General features: G+C 44.1%; 1 protein-coding gene across 6 annotated transcripts in view; it reads left to right on the top strand.

Annotated features, from left to right (window-relative positions):
* Positions 1–16,560, top strand: part of LOC119483756 (protein unc-80 homolog) — a 46,891-nt gene that overhangs the window by 11,782 nt on the left and 18,549 nt on the right. For 4 of the 6 annotated variants that reach the window (XM_037762167.1, XM_037762165.1, XM_037762166.1 and 1 more), the window contains exons 12-35: positions 329–597; positions 832–1,173; positions 1,279–1,410; positions 2,455–2,602; positions 4,280–4,330; positions 4,805–4,953; positions 6,624–6,787; positions 7,679–7,777; positions 8,034–8,242; positions 9,908–10,014; positions 10,271–10,424; positions 10,787–10,798; positions 11,748–11,920; positions 11,996–12,208; positions 12,312–12,447; positions 12,708–12,841; positions 13,038–13,215; positions 13,294–13,533; positions 13,684–13,781; positions 13,885–14,088; positions 14,344–14,451; positions 14,544–14,682; positions 15,920–16,101; positions 16,275–16,406. In XM_037762167.1, coding sequence (XP_037618095.1) covers positions 329–597; positions 832–1,173; positions 1,279–1,410; positions 2,455–2,602; positions 4,280–4,330; positions 4,805–4,953; positions 6,624–6,787; positions 7,679–7,777; positions 8,034–8,242; positions 9,908–10,014; positions 10,271–10,424; positions 10,787–10,798; positions 11,748–11,920; positions 11,996–12,208; positions 12,312–12,447; positions 12,708–12,841; positions 13,038–13,215; positions 13,294–13,533; positions 13,684–13,781; positions 13,885–14,088; positions 14,344–14,451; positions 14,544–14,682; positions 15,920–16,101; positions 16,275–16,406 — 3,773 coding nt within the window. The remainder of the gene's footprint in view (positions 1–328; positions 598–831; positions 1,174–1,278; positions 1,411–2,454; positions 2,603–4,279; positions 4,331–4,804; positions 4,954–6,623; positions 6,788–7,678; positions 7,778–8,033; positions 8,243–9,907; positions 10,015–10,270; positions 10,425–10,786; positions 10,799–11,747; positions 11,921–11,995; positions 12,209–12,311; positions 12,448–12,707; positions 12,842–13,037; positions 13,216–13,293; positions 13,534–13,683; positions 13,782–13,884; positions 14,089–14,343; positions 14,452–14,543; positions 14,683–15,919; positions 16,102–16,274; positions 16,407–16,560) is intronic. The other 2 variants (XM_037762168.1, XM_037762171.1) reach the window with 2 other exon arrangements.

The raw sequence follows: 16,560 nt of genomic DNA, 5'->3' as shown, positions 1-16,560 counted from the left end.
TAACAGTGATATTCCTGTGACATTGCTAATTTACATACAAATAACTGTGCCGGCTTCAGGCTCTGCTCTACACTGCATCACATGCACGCTATTCGGTTTACTGAAAACAAAATATATTAATTATAGAAGAGAGTTGATTCCGACGTTATTGACTCTACAGGGTTAATTTGTCAGCATTAAATATGTAAAAGAATTTGAGTACAAGTAAAGAAAAAGATGGTGTTAAGTTGAACACAATAGAGCATTCAACATAACTGTTATCCCAGCTCCGCCCCCTGTAATAATGCATGACAACATTTATCCAGCTGCCTCCTTTTGCCACCTACAGTTCGATCTCAGATCTCCACCATCACCATGGCGGCGTTCAACACCACGGTGGCGTCCTTCAACGTTGGCTACGCCGACTTCTTCACCGAGCACATGAAGAAACTCTGCAACCCCGTCACCGTCCCCGAGCTCCCCGTGGAGCCGCTGGCCTGCGCCAACCTGCCGCGCAGCTTCACCGACTCCTGCATCAACTACACCTGTCTGGAGGAAGGGGAGAACATCGAGGGGACCAATAACTTTGTGCTGAAGAACGGCATGCTGGACCTCACTGTGAGTGCTCGCTCATTCAATGAAACCTGCAGTAAATGATCCCTGTTGGCAAATACATAAAATGGAAGTTATTGGCCTTCTGCAGCTCTACCAAGCAACAATGACACCAGTGGGGATCCAATCTGGATTTAATGCTTTCTGTTCTCAGTCTTGGTCCTGCAAATTGTAGAAAAATGTCAAATTTGCTGCTTTCTTTTGCAGATTAATACAAAACAATTTATTTTTCTATTTCAGGCTGTCTTGCGGGCACTCTATGCCGTCCTCAGCCACGACATCAGCTCCAGGATCTGCGACGTGGCTCTCAATATCATCGACTGCCTGCTGCAGCTGGGAGTGGTGCCCGGCATGGGCAAGAAACTGTCCAAGCCCGACAACAAGGAGAACCAGGAGGCGCGAGCCAAAGACTCGACCGGTCAGGGCCTCGGAGGAGGCGCCCAGGGAGGCGGGGCAGTCCCAGGGGCAGGAGCCGGCGGAGGGGGAGATGGAGGCGGAGGTGGAGGAGGAGGGGGAAGTGGTGGCGGGAGCGGGCAAGGGAGCAAGGATGATGTGAAGAATAACAAGGATAATGATAAAAAGGTGTGTGTATTTTTGGAAGTGGGTCATAGCGGTGATAACATCTAAATATATCTGCATAAAAAGTCCTGTCTGTTCATGTTTGTGTCTCCTTCATCATGAAAACAGGAAGAGGGCTCCGGCTTCAGCACCCACCGCCTGGCTCTGACCATGCTGATAAAGATAGTCAAGTCGCTGGGCTGTGCCTATGGCTGTGGCGAGGGACATCGCGGATTGTCTGGAGATCGCCTCAGGATGCAGGTCAGACTACTTTCTCTGTTTTATGCCAAGTTCACACTACACAACTTTAGCCCATGTCCTTCTGCTCCACGACAGTTTTGGGAGCTCCCTGGCAAAAGCCCCAGATCAGAGGTAAATAGGCGTTGACTCGCCACTCGCACATCGGCGCTCGAGCGTCATGTGTGAACTGCTCAAAGATGTGAGCTGAAATGCCTCGCAGACACATTCCAGATATCTAGCACGCTAAATAGCTGGACCTGTCGGGGACTCCTGCCACGAGCTACAGCCAATGAGAGCGCAAGATATGAGTTGAGGGGAAACCTGGGGGAGGAGGGGTCGCCTGTAACAATCGGAACTTACTGTATTTGTGCAACACTGAGCAAAGTTGTTGTTGCACCTAGAGGAATAAATAGTAAAAACGGGGGAAACAGGCTACTTTGTGAACACGTGCCAAAAACAACATCAGCAATGTGTCTCGCGTATATATCACGTCATTTACCGTTTATTTTTCCGCATGTTTTAGTGACAAAACGTGGTTTGTAGATCTCATTGGGGGTTCTTTGTGGTGAAAGATCTTGTAGTCACCAGTCAGTCATATAGTGTGAAAACCATGTTGTCTTAAAGACTCACGATTACAAGACAGCAAGTTGTGTAGTGTAAACAGTAATCTGACGACTTTGAAAGTCTTGTAGTGTGAACTTGGCTTTAGCTGACCCTCCTTTGTGCATGTGTGCAGTTTCCACAAATCAGCAGTTTTTTTATGCACGTATTCTATTGATTATTAGCTGTCATGCTCCACTGGTGTGATAAAAGTTTCATGAAACCAAAATGAATGCTATAAGGACCCTGCAAGTTTCTAACTTCAGTGAGAAGCAGCTGCAGTTCTATTTCAATGCTGATCAATAGTTTTTATTATTAGATTACGTTGTATTGGAGGAAGCTGATATCTTTCATGAGAATCAATGAAAAGTGATGAAAATAGCACATCCTGCAAACAAGGCCACTTTATTTCTCCCTAACTTTCTTATTTTTCTAATACATCCTAAAACAATTCTTCCCTTTCAGGCCCAGAACTGCCTGACCAGCCTTTACAAGCTGGACAAGGTGCAGTTTCGACAGACAATGCGCGAGTACGTCAACAAAGACTCTCTCAATAACATTGTGGACTTCCTGCATGCACTGCTGGGCTTCTGCATGGAGCCCATCACAGACAGTAAGTATGGTGGCGGTTTGTATGAGTGGGACCAGATCGTGAAACACAAAAAAATATGCACATACGCTGATAGCAAATGCACAAATTAGGGTGCATCAGGGTTTGACCGACATTGGTTTTGAATGCTGGTACGATTCAGGTTAGGATTGATGCTGTTAAAATATTCGTATTATTTTTTTATACGATAGCGTTCCACACTCAACGTTTTGACTGTTTTGGGTACAACATTCGGGTACTTTGCATTTTGCCATACTTCTCAGCATGAACACACTTATGCACTCAAAATAGCAAGTACTGACGTACGCGAATTGAGACACAGTATTAGTGTACTGTGTTATCATGCTAACATTTGCTAATTAGCACTTTGGTCATAACCAAATACATGCAAAGCTATCTATCAACATTCCCATCACCCTCAGCTGTACTCACTCTTTAGTGCTATTAGCAAATGTTACCATGCTAACAGGCTAAACAAAACTTGCTAAATCGATGAAGATCCTAACATTATACCTGCATACCGCATAATGTCAGAGGAAAAAGATGAGGCCGTTGGGGACATAAAAAACAATTATGACTAAAATTACTACATATTAACTTATTACGCACCGAAAAATGTACTTATATTTCTGACAACGTCAACAAACACGTCACAACTCGTGAACTAGGAGCTTTCAGAAACATTCCACTTACGAGGTCGTGGATACGACAAGAGAGGGGCGTTCATATGGACTCTTCTCGTGAACACAGTAAAAACGGCCCCATTTGAATTGCACCATACGAGCATGTTAGCATGCTGACTTTTGCGTTTACCTCAAGCCAGTTAAACCAAAGTATTGGACTGATTACAAAAGTTTGATCTCCAAAGTTTTAACAATGAATTGATTTTCTAAATAGTTGACTACTCGTTTCAGCACTACTGTGCAGATGTTCACACGCAAGCAAATTTTATGTTTATTCTACAATTATACTATAACCATTCAAATCTATATCACACTCAAAGGTCTAATGAGGGCGCTACATTACAGAGTAGTGTAAAAGAAAACGTTCTAATGTGGTTGACAAAGCTGAATTGTAGTGCCACTGTCTCACCCCGCACTTCGACTTTGCATTCCAGCGCTACCACTGTTTATATATCTGTTTTTTCCCTTCCTCCTTCCACTTGTCTCTGCTCGTCCCTTTTTGTCGTCCTGCTCCTGCTTCCATCCTCCCTCTTATTCCTCATCCACCTCAATGAGCTGAATCCTACCTTCCTTACTCACTCATCCATTCTGTACACTTGCCAATCCAAAGCTTTGCCCATTACATCTCTGCTCAATCAGTGGCTTTATTGCTGAGCATTGAGACACATTGTACATGCCAATTCAGTTTTGCACTGAAAATTTGAAGTGTTTTGTACATAAATACAATCAGCACAATCACAGCAAACAAAATGCTGTGCATTTGGCAAGTTACTGAACCGATGAGTTTTTTATTTCTCAAAGTGAACAGGGCACCCTGTTTAGTTTTATGCTGTGTGTGTGTGTGTGTGTTGTTTTTTGCGCGTGACAATCTGTGTGTGTGCGTCTCGAGTTCACCTCCGTCCCGGAGGTGGGGGTGCCACGTCCTTTGTGACACAGCGTACATGTCTGTGCTGGCCTGATGTCAATCAACTTGTGCCCCGCCTCTTTTCTCTTGCAGAGTACGGCAGTGCAGGTGAGAGGTCCAGGAGGGCGAAAAAAAGAAACATCGGTAGATACACATGATCAATAATCAATAACAATAGCAATAAGATGAATATACTCACCCAATCAGACCCTTCCTTAGGAACCGCTTCCATTGCTGCACCCCTCTCTCTCTCTCCGACAGTGACAAACCTCGCCTGCAACAACATTTGTATGATTAAATCTGGTATTTATAGAGCTTATACATTTTGCATAGACACCAAGTTTAACTGGACCAAGAGAATAAGCCCAATACTCTATGTTTTTATAGCAGGCCTTAGTCACTTGCATGTATTCCTTATCCCCTACCCAGAATCCTTTTCAGTTTGCTACCCCCCATATGCTTTATGGACCCTTTTCTTTTGCCCCCCCGTTCCCTCCCTGTTGTACGGGCTCACTGTTTTATACTCAAGCTGGTCAGCTGTCAATAATGATCTCCCCCCGCTGACTAAACCACCCCCTGTGTGATTCGTGGTCTCTCCCGCCTCCCTCTCGCTTCCAGACAAGGCCGGCTTCGGGAACAACTTCACCACGGGGGACAACAAGTCCGTGGCCCAGAATATGGAGGCGGTGGTGGTGGGCTGCATGTTCAAGTCTCTCATCACCCGCTGCGCCTCGACCACACACGAGCTGCACAGCCCCGAGAACCTGGTGAGCGGTGTGCGAAGTCATCGGCCCATCTGCCTCTCTCTGTTTTTCATTTTCACGACCGGTCTCTGCGGCTCTGCCTCGATCCAGTCTGTGTTTCATATATCAGTTGTACTCCCACTAGATTCATACACTCATATTTCCTTTTGCAGGATGTTGCAGTTGAATTATTAATGGCTCATTTTGTACTGAGCCTAAAGACGAACAATCACTTATGGCGCCTTTGTTAATGCCTTGTCATACATGATGAATTGGACATGAGGGGTACTTAATCTCACTGTGTGGGTAAAGACATTATAGATATTCTCAGCTCTTTTCTAGAACAGATTGTTTCACAAATTAAGAATAAATTAGTTGGAAATGGCATCGACTGATCCCTGTAATAACAAAGCATGAGCAGACAACATACTGTGTGTTTGTCCTACGACTGATGCTAGCAAAAACTTGTTTTTAACACACAGTGCTCAAAGATCCTTTGAGTTGCTTTGCAGTTTTTAACCACAGAGTAATAACCTACCACAGCGGTGTGTCTTAGGGCGCTTTCACAAGCCATAGTCGGTTGTCTAGTTCGAATCAGAGTGAGATTGATACATTTGGTTTGTTTTCTATTTAGTCTGCTTCGGTTTCACAGTTCACAAATTAAAGCAGACCATAAAAACCTTAAGTTGCTGAGGGGCGTGTACGAAGGAGCGAATTTATCTTTTTCGTCTCGAGAGCTGCCACTTCTATGAAGGGAATCACGGACTTTGAAATATTACTGTTGAAGTGTTATCACTTTGACTCTGCACTGATCTACCACGTGCAAAAAAATTGTTTCCAGTTTATCTCGAATGACTATGAACGTCACTGTTTTTATGGAATTTATTTATCATAATCTGTATGTTCTCCTCAGCCCAGATGTCAAGCAAACATCAGACATCAGTCCTGTCCCACTCATGTCAACCTGCTGTTTACCTGTGTCCATCTCAACAAACGCCTGCGCAGGCAGCCTGCGTTTTGGTTCACTTGGTGAGGACCAAAACAACTGGTCCGAGACCGCCTGTGAGAGGAGGTCTCAGACCGGTTGTTTTGGTCCTCACTAGAGTACGATTACTGCATTCTTAACCGCCCAAACGAACCGCACCAAAGTTCGATTTAAATGGACTAAATGTTGGCTTGTGAAAGCACCCTTCAAGTGTTTCTTCAAATACTTACATTTTTGTATTTAAGGCCAAGGCAAACTCATGTACAGCATCCTTCAAACACAGAGGCAATCCAAAGTCTTTTTACACAACAACAGATTCTGTTGATAATATGTGGATCACTCCTCTAAGAGCACTGAGGTACCGTGACCCCTCGCGGTGCCGAGAAAGCCTTCGAGGCTGGCATGACTGGTGTACGTTGGCGGAAGATGACACACTTTTCAAGGCAGGCTTTATCATGGCACAGGATCAGAGGCCACCCACTCACAAGCTGGAGCTGTTGTTTTGACAAAGATGGAGCGTGCTCACATACAGTACATCATCTATTTATGCATATATGCATGGGAAAACATAAACGCTGTTCGATGCACAGTAATGTGTCCCTGATTCTAGGTCCTAGCAGTCTTTGTCTTTCTCTTCCTCAGACACACTTTATCATTCACACATCCGTCTCTCTTTCTCTCACTTGTTTGCCACCCTCTTCCCTCCCAGGGTCTGTACTGTGACATCCGCCAGCTGGTGCAGTTCATTAAGGAGGCCCACGGAAATGTGTTCCGCAGGGTGGCACTGAGCGCGCTCCTGGATAGCGCCGAGAAGGTCACCACCACCAAGAAACCTGACGAGAAGGAGGAGACCAAACACCCCGGACCCAGGAGGTAGTGGCCAGAAATGGTCTCAAGTCAAATCTACTAAAAATGTCTTACAATGATCATCTGTTAACGCGTCATTGAGCATAGACTTTGAACGCCCCTTCCCTCATTAAGTGGTAATCATCCAATCACAGTGATTGGTTGCGTTCTCCTTTTCTGACAAATCCGAGCTACGCTTCTCATCACTGCTGGATGTTTTTATTTTATTTTTTATTTTATTTTTTATGTCCTGTCTGCATCTGTTTTTCTTGCTTGAGTGACTGATTTGATGTTGTTATTGTCAAAATGATGATGTGGTTGATGGCACACAGTGGCCCTGCCAGGAGGCCACATCATGTGAACGGCAAACTAGAAATGGAAGTCACGTGACAGCATTAAAGAGTCTTCGAATTTGTGGCACTCTGTTGTCAGCGAGGAGCCAGTTAAAGGCACTGGGTTAAAGATGAGACACATTACAGTTCAACCAGTTCATATTTAAGATGGCGCGAAACATGATCGAAAGATTAACAAGATGTGCAATGAGCAGCATGGTGGCTCCGTGACTGGAGCCTTATATGTGGATGTTTAGCATGGGTTTCTTCCTCCCCAAAAATCGTGCATGTCAGGTGATAGAAAAAAAAACTAGAATATTCTTTGAGATTATTACGTCGTAAATTTGCGAGGAAAAAACTCAGAAATTGTGCAAAACCGTGATGAATAAAGTATAACAACTGCAAAAATCCTTTCATTGGTAGGTCAATATGCAACAGACAATAAGCTAAACTTCTTTTCACTGAATATAAAGCATTCATGGGAGAATCGCATGGGGAAGGTTTCCTGCATCACGAGAGTTCAATCGGCGTCTGAACCAGGTGGCCTGAGCGCTCTGTCTGTGTGTTGGGGTGTGTGTGTGCGCAGGTCAGAGGCGTGTGTGTCCGGGGAGAAGGGTCAGGTGTCCAGTGCTGCAGATGAGTGTCGCAGCTACATCTCCAGTAGACCCCCCCAGACACCCGAACAGTGAGTGTCCACCTCACAGCATCTCCATATAGCACCATCTATGTCGAGCCCAGCTGCCATTTCTCTGCTCAAAATAGGAAAAACGATTAAAACTCTTTTTGTTTCTCCCTCCCCAACTTAAAGAAAAAAAAAAAAAAACAGGTCACAGTGCTAAACATTACAGTAAAAAATATGCAAATTTGTATAAGCCGAAGTTTTTATCCTTACGTAAACCCTCAAATACGACATTCCTTCACTCTCCTCTCTGTACCTTCAGTGAAGAACAGATCCCGGGTGCTCTGCTTGGCAGGAAGGACTTTTGGAGAAAGATGTTCAAGTCGCAGAGTGCTGCCAGTGACACCAGCAGCCAGTCGGAGCAGGACACCTCGGAGTGCACCACCGCCCACTCTGGCACCACCACCGACCGGCGCTCCCGTTCCAGATCCCGTCGTATTTCACTCCGCAAGAAACTGAAGCTGCCAATAGGTAAGAGCAGTTATTATTCAACAAGTCTTTTCAAGAGGAGTATTTTATTTCGGGTAGGTCATTTTTGGGCTCGGACACAAAAATCATCAAATTAGGAAAAATGTCAATTAGACCAAATTTCATAGTGTAAAATATGAGTCAATTTTCCTCCATATTTTTTCCCCTTAATGCAACATGAGCCTCAAATTCAAAGAGTTTTTTTTCCACCAACAAGTGACTACAAACCCGCTTGAAAAACTAAATAAAATGTGTTTTTCTTAAATAATTTTCTTACTTGCACTGTACATGCTAACCAGACCAGAGTTATAATAATTTTGAATTTTCAATTAGTTTTTATTTTATTGTAGTTTTGACTTTTCTATTTAATTTTTATTTAGCTTTAGTTAGTTTTCAGAGTGTGTGCTAGTTTTAGTTTAGTTTACATTTTTCAGAAAGGTTCAGTCTTTATACATTTAGTTTTAGTTTGTTTTTGTTAGAGCCACGTATAATATCTCAGATGTATGTAGCTATATAGTCTACATACAAAATACATGGTTGTAGAACTGTGTAGGAATGGACATAATGTTTAATTTGTAATCTTTGCGCTACTTTAGCGAAGCAATTGCAGCATAGGGCCATCTCCTTGGAACATCAAGTCCGTTCAGTTCCTGTGGTTCGATGTCGTGAGAAATTTGTGCGGTCTCATTTTTTCAGGAGTGATATAGCTAAATAGCTGAATGAATTTACGTTAATTTTTATTTAATTTGTATTAGTTTTTACCCAGGCGATATTTCAGTTTAGTTTACTATAATAACCCTGAACCAGACAGGAAAATATTGACTGATTTCATTGTCTAACAAAGCTTCCAAATCATTCTTTTCTATATCAGATCTGGTAGCATTACATATTTCCATGACCATACCTCATTGCATTTGCTGTCCCAGCTGTCACCTTGAAATTCACTCTAACATGATGTGTTTTGTATGTCTAACATTGGAACACCGCCTGCCGCGAGGCCAAGTCACTTCATCTCTTTGGTCTGTTTTGTGTTCCTTTTTGTGCCGTAGCATGCCGTGGGACTGTCCGCCTACCACTCACTCTCTCTGTCTTACGTATGTGGATGTGGACCCATCTTCATACAGTGTATCTGTTTCATGTCTGTTTGTGCCGGTCATCTCTCCCAACGTGTACATTGTTACAGGCCCGGGTCAAATTGTATTTGCAAATTGTATCAGATGGATGGAGGGTACAGATTTCTATCTCTGGTATGTACTGCTCTACAAAGGCAAACAGCCAACTGCACAGCTAAGCTAAAGAAAGATAGCTGGCATTATACCAAGTGAAAGCTAGCAGGTGAGATAGATGGAAAAATTTAAAAGTGTATTTGCAAATACCACTCGACTAGGGTCTTTTGTCTAACTTGTCTCATTAAAAGCATTATAAAAAGTTAGTTTTGTACCTTTTTGTACTATTTTTGAATGAACCTGAATCTGTGATTTTTTTGTGAGTTTGAATACCTTGAATTTATGTGACTGTACAATAACGATGAGGGAATGCTCAACCCTTGTGTGTGTGTCTGCATGTGTACTTGCGTTCATAACCCAGTGTGTACAATACATTATACATTCCTTTGTTCTGCCGTGTTGGTTGATCACGTACATTTTTTTTAAATTCACTTGTCTCCAGGCAACTGGCTGAAGCGTTCCTCTCTTTCTGGACTGACTGACGGCGTCGAGGACCTGCTGGATATCAGCTCAGTGGATCGACTCTCCTTCATACGTCAGAGTTCAAAGGTCAGGGGGGGTTTATCAACCTGGGTAGAGTTTGCATTGTGCAATTAAAAACATACACGTTGTGTATTTTTCATTTTTGAGCCAATAAATATAAAATTATATTTAGTATATCTCAACAAATAAATTCTGGTGGAAGGGTGGAAAAGGCTCTAAAACAGCATTTCAACTTTTATTTTGAAAGATGAAATAACAGAAAATAACTTAGTTGAATACATCAAATACGAAAGAATGAAAAGAATGTGTTTATATGTCTTAGGTGAAGTTCACCAGTGCGGTGAAGCTGTCAGAAGGGGGCGCGGTGGGGCCGGAGTTCGCCAGGGACGAGGAGGAGAATTTCTTCAAGCGGCTCGGTAAATGGAGGTCTGGCAGGAGGAATCCATCCAAGCTTCACCACACAGAAGAGAAAGATGGTAGACCTCCCCCACCCCGGGGTGCCCCTTGCCCACCACCGCCCCATCGTCCTTTTGTCTATTTCTCTCTCTCTTTCTGTCCCCTGCCTCTCTGTTTGTCCGTGTGGTGTCTTGTCTCGCCTCGCCAGTCGTGGTCTGTTCTCTTCTGCCAGTTCTTCCGTCCGCCATTCTCCATGTCAGCTCGGCCGGATAGCTGCCTGCTACACTCTGTTAGCCTGAATGTATTTCAACCCATCAGTGTCTAGTCTTGTTTTTCAAACTGATTGGCATAACTGTGTTATATTACCAACTCTACATTCCCTTCTCTTCCAACTATGCACGTCCTGAACCCCCTCCTCTTTCTGTCACCTACCGGTGGAAAGAGAGGAAAGGAGGTGTGTGGGATCAACTCATATATCTATGAAACCATCTTTCTACTGTAGAGCGTATCTCTGTGCTACTGTGTCAAGCATGACGCTGTCAGTGCTCTCTCCGTCTCTTCTGTGGTGATGTCTGGTGGTAATTCCAATGCCTGAGTTTCAGTGAAGTGATAAAACACAATGGTCCACATACAGCTTCCCTCTGTACGGCTGTGGTTACACTTGTCATTTCAATGTGATTTATTAGATCCCATTATAAAAAATAGATTGTATAAGAGACCTGATAATGGCTTCAGGTAATTAGTTTTTTGTGTCTCTGAGTTTGAATCCAAGTGTAACCACTGCCGATGGCTGTGTGTCCATCTCTCACTCAGCTTCATTTGTCGGTGGCTCTTCAGTGCTTTCTGTTAAATGTCCTGGATGGTGATGTTGCTTCATGCAATGTTGCTACACTGTATGTAATCTTTATGTAGCCTTTACAATCAATTACACCCAAATATGCTTTTTAAAAAGGAATCTCTTCACTTCTTCTGTTATACTCTTCTCTTCTCTTCTCTTCTCTTCTCTTCTCTTCTCTTCTCTCCTCTCCTCTCCTCTCCTTCTTCTCTTCTCTTCCCTCTTCTTCTCTCTTCTGTTCTCCTTTTTATCTTCTCCTCGCTTCTCCTCTCCCTCCTCTCCTCTCCTCTCCTTCTTCTCTTCTCTTCCCTCTTCTTCTCTCTTCTGTTCTCCTTTTTATCTTCTCCTCGCTTCTCCTCTCCCTCTTCTCCTCTCCTGTCCTTCTTCTCTCCTCTCCTCTCCTCTCCTATCATCCTCCTTCATCTTCTTCTCCTCTCCTCTCCTTCTTCTCCTTCTCCTTCTCCTTCTCCTTCTCCCTCTCCCTCTCCTCTTCTCTCCTCTCCTCTCCTCCTTCTCCTTCTTCTCCTCTCCTCTCCTGTTTCTGTTTTTTATTCATACTCTCCTTCAGGACCCCACGGTTTCCAAGAGCGTCTAGCAGCCAGTCAGGAGGCCATGAAGAACAAGAACGTGGTGAATTTGGGCGCCATTCGTCAGGGCATGAAACGCTTCCAGTTCCTGCTGAACTGCTGCGAGCCGGGAACCATACCGGACGCCTCCATCCTCGCCGCTGCTCTGGACCTGGTACGTTTTGATTTCACTCCTTTTATTTTGTAATCACCGATATTAATATCTCTATCTACGCTTTGGTTCTTCCAGGAAGCTCCAGTCGTGGCCCGGGCCTCACTGTTCCTCGAATGTGCCCGGTTTGTGCACCGCTGTAACCGTGGCAACTGGCCGGAGTGGATGAAGGGCCACCATGTAAACATCACCAAGAGAGGCCTGTCCAGGGGCCGATCACCTATTGTTGGAAACAAAAGAAACCAGAAACTCCAGTGGAACGCTGCCAAACATTTCTGCCAGTGGGGAGACGTGAGTTAAAGATTTCTGGTTATTAGTTATCTAGGCTGACAATTTATAATAATGGCTATATTAAGTGTAATAATGTGTTTCTTTATGTGTTTTATCCGCTCAGGCAATCGGCACAAGGCTCAGTGAACTCTGTCACTCGGACAGCGAGAGCCCTGCAAACATCCTGGGTTACATTTTTGATGAAGAGACCAAACGGAGAATGAGAAAAGAAGATGAGGAAGAGGACTATTTGGATGACAGTGAGTCAGAAGAGAGATTAATGCCATAACAGCACATCTTTGGTGGAATACAGTTAAATATTCTTAATAATCCTTACTAAACTAATTGTGGTGTCAGCTTTATCCAAGTGTAATAATTAGGGCTGTCAAAGTTAACACGATAATAACGCGTTAGCTCGAATTCAATTTTACTCCACTAATTTCTTGGGGCAAGTCACAGTCAAGTTTCTTTACTAAAAATGTTATTTTAATGTTCTAACCACATTTTTTTTATTTTCAAGACACAGTCAATCCTACGAAATGCGGATGCCCTTTTGCTCTAAAGATGGCTGCCTGCCAGCTGTTGTTGGAAATCACCACTTTCCTGCGAGAGACCTTTCCCTGCTTACCACGCCCACGCACTGAACCTCTCGTGGTCAGTAGTCATATCATAAATATATGCATTTTCTCTTTGATAATCATTAAAAAAAACAACACTGATTAATGTACCATGACATTTAGAGATTCTGTGACTGCATCAGTAGATATCAGAAGAAATTAAAATAGAATATCAACAGAAAAACGTGTTTGAATCAAACACTAAATTTACTGGAAACATGTAATTCCCGTAGGATCTGGACAGCTGCCGCCTGCGCCTGGACCCAGATCTCGGCCGCCAGCGCTACGAGAGGAAGATCAGCTTTGCGGGCATCCTCGACGACGAGGACGGACACGATTCGCTCAACAGCAGCAGCCACACGCTGAAGTCCGACACCACCTGCGATGAGAAGAAGCCCCAGGAAGTGCAAGGTGAGATCTGGTGTCGTACAGACTAGCCCGTTTGGTTTTTATTACTTTGCTGTCTGCTTACCATTGAAAATAATTTAGATAATCTCGCCCCACTTCCATCTCCCCCAGCACCCATCCGTAAGATTCGCATCGGAGGCTCCCGACTGCTTCAGATCAAAGGGGCTCGCAGTTTCCGCGTAAAGAAAGGTGGCTCTCTGTCGTCCATACGCCGGGCCGGGAGCCTCAAAAGCACCAAGATGTGCCGGCAGGATTCTGAGTCAGAAAACGAAGAAGGGCTGCTGTCACAAACGCAGAGCAGGGACACTGTTACTGACATAGGTAAGACATGGACAAAACACATCTGGATTCTTTAGTTTTATTAGCCATTGCATCTGTGATTTCCTATGAATTATATTAAAGATATATATTTCCCTCTGTTATAAGAGATGAAATGGTATATTTGAAACATGTTATTGTTTCCTGTTGCAGGCAGCCCCTTTAGCACCAGTGAACCCAGCATAGAACCAGAGGGCCAGGGCTCAGGAGGAGCAGAGGACAACTACCACCGCAACATGTCCTGGCTCCATGTACGGGCCTTTAATATGTGTATGAGCATACGGTGTCGGTGTCTTCCTTCCTACACACTGACTCCCTTTCTCCTCTCTCCTCTCTCTCTCTCTCTCGGCACAGATTATGATCCTGCTGTGCAACCAGCAGAGCTTCATCTGCACCCATATAGACTTCTGCCACCCACGTTGCTATCAGCACCACAGCCGCTCCTGCGCCCGTCTGGTCCGCGCCATCAAGCTTGTGTACAGCGAGACGGTGGACAGCCTGAGAGAGGACTGCGCCTCCTCTGGTAACATCGGGGCACGCGCCAAGAAGACTAAAGAGGTGGGTTTCACAAACAATATATCCTTAAAGGTGCTATTGATAACATTCAGTCACTAGATGTCACATTCTCCCTCCCTGTTCCATTGCATTTACTTCATAACAAGTCATTGCCAGACAATTACCGTCAATCTCAGCCATATATCCGTTTTTTTCCACACTAACTGACGACCCAGAGATACCACGTGATACCAACGTCATTTTACCACACGCTTCTGTTGTTTTTGCGGCGGTTTATGAAAGTGTCTGTGCCTTCAGTGTTCGGACAAGTCTTGCCTGAGGACCCCGTCGATGAAGAGAAGACCCACCGACTCCAACACAGAAGGAAAGAAGGATACCGGCATGCTCAAGTACATCCGCAACCAGGTGACGTATTGATAGTTAATTATTCCGATTCGGTTCAAAAACTCCCAAACTGCTGTTGATTAGATGATTCTTTATTATTGTGTTTCTCTCAGGTGATGAGCCTGTCACCAGCCCCTCTTTCGCTGCTGATCAAGGCAGCTCCCATCTTGACTGACGACATGTATGGAGACATCCAGCCCCCAGCCTGGGAGCTCTTGCTCAGTGTGGATGAACATATGGCAGCTGCTGCTGGTGAGTAGGGCCATCAGGCTGTGCGTCAGTGATCTATGGGTCTCCACTGGAGGTTGTTGTGCCCTTCAGGCCCCGATCAGACAGAGGGCGTTTTGCTGGTGGAAAACGCCAGGCATGCCTTTTTTTGCCTAATACATTTTTTGCAGTTTGCTGCGTCTTTTTATTAGGGCTGTCAACATTATCGGATAATAACACGTTAACGCAACGCCACTAATTTCTTTAATGCAAACGATTTTTCGGAGGTTGTTCGGGGCTCAGTTTTAAAGCTAGAGTGAAAGTACTGGCTTCCATTGGTACCAATCATGTCATACTAGCTTGTCGAGAAGGAGGCTAAATAACGCTCCAAAGTTGCGCTAAATGTTGGTGAGGAAACACTGGCATGTTATGATTTGAACAGATTTTTAATGCTAAAATGCAGTACCTGTGAGGGTTTCTGGACAATATTTGTCATTGTCTTGTGTTGTTAACTGATTTCTAATAATAAATATATGCATAACACAGCATATTTGCCCACTCCCATGTTGATAAGAGTATTAAATACTTGACAAATCTCCCTTTACGGTACATTTTGAACAGATAAAAAAATGTGCGATTAATCCCGATTAAATATTTTAATCGATTGACAGCCCTACTTTTTATTAATATGTTGCTAGGCAACCACCAAATGAGTGCTAACGTTACCGTATTGCAAACCATGAACTGTTCGTGACCCAAATAGTTAATAGTACATTTTAAATAAATGAAAACAACTTCTCTTCGAAATCTCAAGTACCGCACTTATTTGCCTCCTGCTATTTTCTGTTCAGATCACGGTAACTACGGTCGGTGACGTCATAAAGCTCCGGTTGTCCAGCAAAAGTCACCACAATGAGAAGAAACGCTAATGACGTCGGGCGCCTTTCCACTCGGAGTTGAATTTTTTCAACCTGAGGCATTCAGGGCGCTCCTGTTAAAAACGCGAGGCGCTCAGCAACGCAAAACGCTTCAATCTCATGAAGACAATTACAAAAAGCCGACCCAGGCTGCTAAAACACACACTGTCTGATCGGGGCCTCAGAGGTTATAAATGTCCATAATTTTAGACTATGAAAGGATATATGAAGTACTTAAATTCATTCATAGTGTGTAAAACATTTTGTCCATTTCTGCCTCTTTCTTGTGTCCTCTCTCCCTTTTGCTTTTTTATTCATGCCTCTCCTCATTCCTCCCCCCTCCCACCTCTCTGAATCCCCTCCAGCTGCCATGTTCCTTCTGTGTGCGGTAAAGGTCCCCGACGCGGTGACCGAAATGATGATGGCGGAGTTCCAGCACCAGGAGGCGTGCCAGCGCATCAACTCCGTCCTGAAGTTTTACACACTGTGGCGTTTCCGCTACCAGGTGTGGCCTCGCATGGAGGAAGGAGCCCAGCAGATCTTTAAGGTACAGAATAATAATGGTGTCACATTTAAACTTATCCCCCCAAAGGGAAATTGTGGTTCCACTTTGTCCCTGCACATTTAGCTTCCAGGGCTAAATATTTTATTTAGAACATATCGTCTCACAAAACAAGGCTGCTTTGACCCATTTCGTACCATATTTATCTTTTGTTTCAGATTCCTCCACCCAGCATCAACTTCACTCTGCCATCTCCTATACTGGGCATGCCCTGTGTCCCCATATTCGACCCCCCCTGGGTGCCCCAGAACACAGGCAGCGTCCAGGACCCGATCAATGAAGACCAGTCTGTAAGTCAGAGCCTGTTGAAGTGGGTTGCCTAATATACATATATTTACCACGATGTAACAAACACTTTCATTTATTTTTAGTAGTAGTAGTATTAACATGTATGCACATACATTTTTATGTAAATCATACTTTCAAATGCACCTGTGGATGTAA

Source organism: Sebastes umbrosus, chromosome 24 (genome assembly GCF_015220745.1).
Source record: "Sebastes umbrosus isolate fSebUmb1 chromosome 24, fSebUmb1.pri, whole genome shotgun sequence".
NCBI classification, from domain to species: Eukaryota; Metazoa; Chordata; class Actinopteri; order Perciformes; family Sebastidae; genus Sebastes; species Sebastes umbrosus.
Note: the sequence above shows the minus strand (reverse complement) of the source record. Positions and strands in the feature narration are given on the sequence as shown.